This window comes from Lipotes vexillifer, unplaced genomic scaffold (assembly GCF_000442215.2).
Source record: "Lipotes vexillifer unplaced genomic scaffold, Lipotes_vexillifer_v1.1 scaffold426, whole genome shotgun sequence".
NCBI lineage: Eukaryota > Metazoa > Chordata > Mammalia > Artiodactyla > Lipotidae > Lipotes > Lipotes vexillifer.
In genome coordinates, this window is record NW_006779491.1 from 934,949 (window position 1) to 942,981 (window position 8,033).

An 8,033-nucleotide genomic window follows, 5' to 3' on the forward strand; every position below is an offset into this window, starting at 1 on the left:
TTACCAAACATGAGTGGAAGTCAGGTAGGTAGTTGGAGTTTAGAGTTTGGGAGAGAAAACTGAGCTGCAAGTGTACATTTGGGAGTTACTGTCATAGAGACAGCATTTAAAGCCATGAGCCTGGATTAATTAATTCATCTAGGGAGTGAGTATAGGTAGAGAAGACCAAGGACGGACCATGGGCCATTGCAACATTAAGAGAACAGAAGAGAACCAACCAGCACAGGAGCTTTTAGCCTCAAAGAGCCGATGATCTGTGAACCTGGGAAGTCAGTCCTCTAAGTTGAGGGATGAGCTTGAACAAGAGCGTGATGCTGGGGGAAAAAACAGATTGTTGATAACCAGGAGCAGATGTGTTTAGTATTCATGTTTTTTAAGAATAGTTTTCTGTTGAATGGAGGCTTATTCACATTTAGGTTGATAATGTTAGTGCAGAGTTTAAGATTCTATTATCTAACTGGATTCATTAATTTACCCTCCCTTGCCTATTTTTATTTGGTCTCTAATGAAACTCACATTTCCTGTTTGGAGTACTCTCTTGTAAGGGGTCAAACAAGGATCAACAATTTATTTTGGTAAAGGGCCAGATAGTAAATATCTCAGGCTTTGCAGGCTGTATAGTCTCTGATGCAGCTACTCAACTTGTCTGTTGTAGTGGGGAAGCTGCTACAGGCACATAAACGATGAACATGGCTCTGTTCCAATAACACTTGATTTCGGACACTGAATTTTGAATTTTATGTAATTTTCATGTTTCACAAAATATTATTCTTTTATTTTTTCCCGCTACTTAAAAGGTAAAAAAGTCATTCTTCGTAGGCTGTACAAAGATAAGTGGCAGGCTGGATTTGGCCTACTGGCTGTAGTTTGCTGACCTCTGGCTTAAAAGATTTTTTTTTCCAAGTCAACTTTGAACCAGATCATTCTGCCAAATGCATTGTTTTTTTTTGGGCGGGGGATTTATTTATTTATTTGTGGCTGTGTTGGGTCTTTGTTGCTGTGCGTGGGCTTTCTCCAGTTGTGGTGAGCGGGGACTACTCTTTGTTGCGGTGCGCGGGCTTCTCATTGTCGTGGCTTCTCTTGTTGTGGAGCATGGGCTCTAGGAGTGTGGGCTTCAGTAGTTGTGGCACGTGGGCTCAGTAGTTGTGGCTTGCGGGCTCTAGAGCTCAGGCTCAGTAGTTGTGGCACATGGGCTTAGTTGCTCTGCGGCATGTGGGATCTTCCCAGGCCAGGGCTTGAACCCATGTCCCTTGCATTGACAGGCAGATTCTTAACCACTGCGCCACCAGGGAAGCCCCAAATGCACTGGTTTGAAATCAGTTACAAAGTGGGTTGGCCAGACTCTTTTGAGTCTGTTTTCAACCGCTGTTTATGCTGATTTGCATTGTCCGTGTGGCGTTATACGTGACATATTAGTCTCTTTGATGGGTGAGTGGTCTGGGTGACCTCTAGGATCTAGTTCACGTCCACGATTCTAGTCCAGTGATTTTCTTAAAAAAAAAAAAAGAGAAAGAAAGAAATACTCAAAATTCTTTTGAAACTATCCTTCATAGCTTCTGCAGCACTGTGGTCTCCCAGAGTTTCTTCCTGTGACCTTTCCCTCTCATTTTCCTTCTCAGGCTCCTGACTTGAATGTCCTGTTCCTGCGCTCTGTCCTCAGGCCTCTTCTTTCTCCCTTTTTCCACTCTCCGTGGTGACTTCCATCAGACTGTGACTTCAGTTACCACCTCTGCAACAGAGACTAACACGTGTGTATGTAGCTCTGACTTCTCTTCTGAGGTGGAAAGCAAGGTTTCCCATTAGCTAGAAGTTAAAATCCAAACTCCTGAGCCCAGCCCACACTAACTCCCTGTGCACTGCCTGGCAACTGGACTGGGCTGTTGGGCAGCTTCCAGCACGTCATCCATCCTTCTGCTGCGTTGCCTTTGCCCTTGCTCTTCCCTCTGCCAACATTACCCTCTCTCCTTGCTGCCGTCTCCCTCCCTGCTAATTCCCAGCACACCCCAATTTGATACCCTGCCCTTTGAGAACCCACTCAGAGGGCCACTTACTCTGCAAGATTCAGCTTAATGCCTGTACTTCTTGGAAGCCGTTTCATAGACAAGGTTCAATGTTTCCTCTGTGTGCTCACGATATCTTATGCACATTTCCATTGTAGCCCTTGCCTTTATTGCTCTGTTAGGTCAAAAGTCCTTGAATATTGGTTGAACATCAAATATATTTATAAGTTGGTACCTTCACTAGACAATTCTTGGGAGCAGAGTTTGGGTCCCGCTAATCTTTGTAACCCCAGAGCCTGACATTTAGAAGATACTTAATTTGTGTTAAAAAAAAAAAAAAGAATGATTCCATGAGGACATGCTTATATGGGCTACACTGACTTTGATACAAATTAAAATATATTGACAGTCGTAGGCAAAATTAGACCTTTTTATGACTATATTTTATGTCTTTAACTATATTTATCCTTTTCTGTTGTAGGAGGAAAATTCTTCCCAGGATGGTCTCCCATTCAGAGTTGAGGAAACTTTTCTGTTCAGCTGATGCAGTGTGCTTTGATGTTGACAGCACAGTCATCAGAGAAGAAGGAATTGATGAGCTGGCCAAATTCTGTGGAGTTGAGGATGCTGTGTCAGAAATGTAGGAACAGTATTTATTCACCTTACGAAATGATAAAGAATTGCAAAGGAAGAGTGACTTTTGGATGACATGCAGGACCAGAGCCCAGAGCCTGATCTTAGTCCCTGCCTATGAAACATGGGCACTAGGCTTTTTCCTCCATCACTGAGAGCTGAATTTGGTAGTGTACATCATCCAACCATCCCTTTGTACAAATATTTATGGCAAAAAAATATATGGTTGCCTCTGACAAACAAATATGGATGACATACTCTTAGCTTGGTCAGGGGAATGATGACGACAAGTAACCAAAGAAGATGACCTGGGGGGTCTCCAGGGGTCCAGTGCTGTGTGGCCTTAGTGGTTTGTTAGAAAGCTAGTTACAGTTCAGAGTCTCTCCATGGATGCCTGGGTGAGAGTCCCTCCCTCCCTCCTGCCCTCCCTGTGTCACCTGCAGTCACTAGGTCATGGACCATTTCATGTTTAGCTTCCTTTGATGCAAGAGTACAGGGCCTTTGGTTTCTTTCTTGGTTTACAAACACTCACAGCTTCCGAGGCAGGTACCTGTGGATGGTATATGTGGTTTTCTTAGCTCACTGGATGGTGTATTTGTGGATGCAAAGGATAAAGGATTCTCTTTACTGATGTCTTTTGTGCATTGGTCTCATTTGCTCTGCAAAATAGACTTAGGCTATTTTGGCTTCAAAATATTAATGCGATTCTCAAGCAAACCTTCAGTAGTTTATCCCAGGCCTCACTCACTCCCATGGCCATGTACCACGTCTGTTGTATGGTGGGGCACCTTCCTTGTGCGTGGACCTTGTGAGGAGCGGGGGAGGGTAGGCGTGTAAACTTCGAAGACAGCACTTAGCTGGCCTGATTTTTGGGTCTTCCTCCTAGGACACGGCGAGCCATGGGCGGGGCAGTGCCTTTCAAGGCTGCCCTCACAGAGCGCTTAGCTCTGATACAGCCCTCCAGGGAACAGGTGCAAAGGCTTATAGCAGAGCACCCACCACACCTGACCCCCGGCATAAGGTAAGGGGCTCCCCGGTTTGGGTGCACTATCTCCCTATCAACACCTGCATTTGGGGGCATGTCCTCCTGAGGGTATCTCACCATTACTTTAGAGCTCCCTTCTTCGTGGTTCCTTTGGTACTTGTATATGGTCTTGTCTGCTAGTTGGTCCTGCCCACGTCTGCCCTCCCTCTCTCCCCACGGAGAGCCTAAGCCTCCTCTTCTTCTTGTGTTTCTGGGTCCATGGGCAGAACAGAGTTGTGGAATGGTTTCCTAAAGCAGTTAAGCCCCACCCACTAATTTCTAAGTGCTTTTAGAAAAACATATAAAACATTAATTCATTAGGCAGTATACCTTGTCTGATGTACCTTGGGCAAATGCGTTTGGAGAAAAAATGTATTTGAGTTTCCTTTTCATGTTTCATGTTTTCTCTTTTATGTTAATCAGCATTTGGTATTTTATATGTTTTTTGTTTTTATTTTTTCAGGGAGCTAGTAAGTCGCCTACAAGAGCGAAATGTTCAGGTTTTTCTAATATCTGGAGGCTTTAGGAGCATTGTGGAGCATGTTGCTTCAAAGCTCAACATCCCATCAACCAATGTATTTGCCAACAGGCTGAAATTCTACTTTAATGGTAAGTCTTTAATAGTAACATTTTCTCCTTCTTATCAGTTTTAGTATTCAATATCCTAGGTAATGTCTGTTGGAATGCAACTCAAGCAAGGTGGCATCAGAGTTAAATGCTGAGGTAAAGGATTCTCTTTACTGATGTCTTTTGCACCTTGGTATCGTTTGCCCTGCAAAATAGACTTAGGTCATCATCTCTCCTACCTTTAGTATCCATATAATCATCTATCTGTATATAAATGTCTGTACTGAGTAAAATGTTAGTTCTTATGTAACCCTAGTGACTTATTTTGTTATGCATCATATTTCAGTTCTATGAAAGCTCTCATGTATCTGAATCAATTTAGACTCAGGAAGGAGAGTTAATTTGTGAGCAAGTTGCTGCACTTTAGCTGCCTTTGGAGGCGCCTCCTGGCCCCTCTCTGGACCATCACAGAGCCACAGCTGTAGTTTTCTGTCATCTCAAGATGTCTCCAGTTATGTCAAGGGGTGGCTGACATTCTTAAAACCAAATAATATTAATTAAAAATAATTTAAATGTGTTAATAGAACACTTTTTAAGGGTCTATAGATAGAAATCATTAAAAAAAAGAAGTAGAGAATAAGTGTGGTAATTACTGTAAGAATGGAAATAATCCATCAAATATAAATTGGAATCTCCTCTTAGATGAAATTGTATATCAACATATTTTAAATTAATATATTACTATTTCATGGTGTTCTGCCACCTCAACAAGTTTTGAGAATTATGACACTGGAAGCTTAGAGGATAAAATTAATTTACCCCTAGATGTTTATCATCTAAAGGAGTAACCTTGACAAGAGGTGTTTGTAATTTAAAAGCAAAGCTTGTTCATTCTGAGGAATAAGTGAGAAAGTCCAGGCTGTGTCACTTTACTGAAGGCTGTTTTTAGCTTTGTGAGTGACATGAAAGTGAGGCTATCATCTATGCAAAAGGCTGGCCCTACTGATACAATCCTGTGGATCTTTAACACTGTTTTAATGGCTCTTTTAAGGTGAATATGCAGGTTTTGATGAGATGCAGCCAACAGCCGAATCTGGTGGGAAAGGAAAAGTTATTAAACTTTTAAAGGAAAAATTTCATTTTAAGAAAGTAGTCATGATTGGAGATGGAGCCACAGACATGGAAGCCTGTCCTCCTGCTGTATGTATTAAGTGTACTAATTTTTTTGCGTTTGTACTTTTACTGTTGACAGCTGACTTAGAACTCAGTACAATTTGTGAGAGTTAAACAAAAACCTGTATCAGCCTAAAATAAAAAACCAAAATAAATAAAACAAATTCAATCTCAATATATTAATTCACTTTTTGCAAACCCAAGGAGGGTTGCAAATAAGGAACTTAAAAACCTTTTAAAACTTTCAAAGACCCCTGTCCCTGCAGGATGGCTGCCACCTCTTAGCCCGAGTATGTGCTCAACAAGGTTTGGCTTCATTTCCACAAATAATGCAGCTCTTATTACTATAACCAAAATTTTAATGTTTTATATTTGATAAACTATTTCCTCATACGTTATCTCATTTAATCCTCGTAACAGCCCTGTGAGGTAAAAGTATTATTTTCTCCTTTTTACTGATCAGGGAACTGAGGCTCAGGGAGGTTTGATACCACGCCCATATTAAGGCATTTTATTCCTCTGAATTAACATTGTTTTCTGAGACTAGCAGGAAACAAATGCTATATAGCCAATATCTTAACTTATCACATGTCCCTTTCACGTAGGACTTTGACTATATTGTCTTGTTCTGACTTAAGAAAAACTGAACCAAAAATATAGTGGTGAACGTTTTACTACCTAGTTTCCTGAGATCTAAAAATAGCATCTTTCTGTGTCAATGATTAAGCATTCGTGGTTAAAGAATCTTTTGGGCTCCTTCTAACACTACTTGAGTCAGTTCGAGATAACACATTCTTAGATGATTTATAGCCGATGTTGGGGTCGACTAAGTAGTGAACGCCGGGCTAGTTGAATAGCAAGGCATAAAATGCAGGGCATAATACAAGGCATAAAATGCAGGATTCTCTCAGGGGGCCCCCTGATCCCGGTGTCCAGAAAGAGCAAAATTACAAATTCCAGATGACCCTACCAGTCAGAAAATGATACAGCCTGACTGAACCAAGGGAAATTGGTGTGCATGCAGGTGTGTAGCCCTGGAAGGTGGTCAGAGGACTCTGTGCCCTAAAGGACGGTTAGCAGCCTCCATGTGGAGGCCTGGCAGGACTTGGCGGGGTGGATGTGTGTGTGGAATTTCTAGAGGGAGGGGAAGCATGGTCCTAGGCACGAGTGAGCTTTCTCTTCAGCAAGAGAAGAAGACCCCACATACCAGGCACTCTGGTGTTACCTTTGGGTCCTGGGAAGCCCTGGAAGGCTTCTGGACCAAGAAGGAACAAGTCAGTGTGTTAGGACAGCTGAGCTGGTGCTGGCATGCAGAAAGGGCTGCAGCAGAGGCAGGGAGCTCAGTTAGGAGGAGGCTAAATTTAACTAGAAGGGAAGCATCTAGTTATTCCCCCACCCCGCCCTTGTATGGTATGAAAATAAAAATGAAGACAAAGGTCAAGTAAGAGAATTTTGCACTTCTAAATTAGTGTATATTGTGTCTGTAGCCTGGCAGAAAAAGAGAAAATACCATTTAAAAAGATCATTGACTAAAAGAAGGTATCATTGAGCAGAAATTAATGAAACAATGTAACTTTAAATAATTCTACCAGTGAAAAGTAGAGTGCTGCTAACATACTCTGGGGTTGTCATCTCCTTCAGCCCAGAATAACATGCCCTCCTGGGAGGGAGGTCCCTCAGTTTCACCCAGGATGCCAGCCGGGAGATACCTGCTCTGGTCCTGATTCCAGGCCTCGGGCATTTCCACGGCACCACAGGCTTCTCTTTGATCTTCTTTCTCTGAAATTGTCTGGCCTGGACGTGATTGCCACCTAGTTTAGAACTCAGATGTTTACCACCTGGTGTGGTTTTATTTTTGTAAGCAATTGTCTTGGTTTTCAGAGGGCTTCAGTTCTCCTGAAGCTCACAATGTCCAGCTGAATGCATCTGCAGCAGTGGTGGTCAGACTCATTCATTCTCAGGGCAGGACGAGGGCAGGCTCCCGGGGAGCTGGGGAGGGAGGTGCCCCAGGTGAGCTGGGCTCACCTCTCTTTGCACAGAGTTTATTCTTTTAAACAACACTTACTGCTCTAGGCTGCTGCTGTATCTTTGTCTCTCTCTTTTAAACTATTTCCCTTTTGTTCTCTTCTTAGGATGTTTTCATTGGATTTGGAGGAAATGTGATCAGGCAACAAGTAAAGGACAACTCGGAATGGTACATCACTGATTTTGTAGAGCTTTTGGGAGAACTGGAAGAATAAGATCAGTTTTTATACAGTTCATAGCAACTTCAGGTTAATTTTTAAAAGTTATACAGTTTGATACTGTTTGCTTCCAATTGCATATTAGGACTTAATATATAAATGTAGTACTGATTATCTGTACTTCCAAGTAAACTATAGTTAGGGCTCGTAGAACATTGTGGTTCTTTTTTTTTTTTTTTAACTGTAGTTCCGGTATTATTATGACCATTTAATTACCTGGAGAGTTTTATAATTTGAATTTTTTATGTATTTTCCTAGCTATATTTTATTTGAAGGCTTTTGAAGGTGGATAGTAAATTAAACACCTTCATTATTGGAAATATGGATTAGGCAGCTTTAAGTGAAATTGGTTTTCCCTTTATATATAAATAAAAGTTTATCCACATATCAGAA

At 41.8% G+C, this 8,033-nt stretch overlaps 1 protein-coding gene across 1 annotated transcript in view; it reads left to right on the forward strand.

Annotated features, from left to right (window-relative positions):
- The window catches only part of PSPH (phosphoserine phosphatase), a 25,110-nt gene extending 17,077 nt beyond the window's left edge, over positions 1-8,033 (forward strand). The window contains exons 3-7 of the mRNA XM_007452664.1: positions 2,482-2,640; positions 3,520-3,654; positions 4,121-4,266; positions 5,276-5,424; positions 7,530-8,033. Of these exons, the coding sequence (XP_007452726.1) occupies positions 2,501-2,640; positions 3,520-3,654; positions 4,121-4,266; positions 5,276-5,424; positions 7,530-7,637 (678 nt within the window). The 5' untranslated portion in view covers positions 2,482-2,500 and the 3' untranslated portion in view covers positions 7,638-8,033. The remainder of the gene's footprint in view (positions 1-2,481; positions 2,641-3,519; positions 3,655-4,120; positions 4,267-5,275; positions 5,425-7,529) is intronic.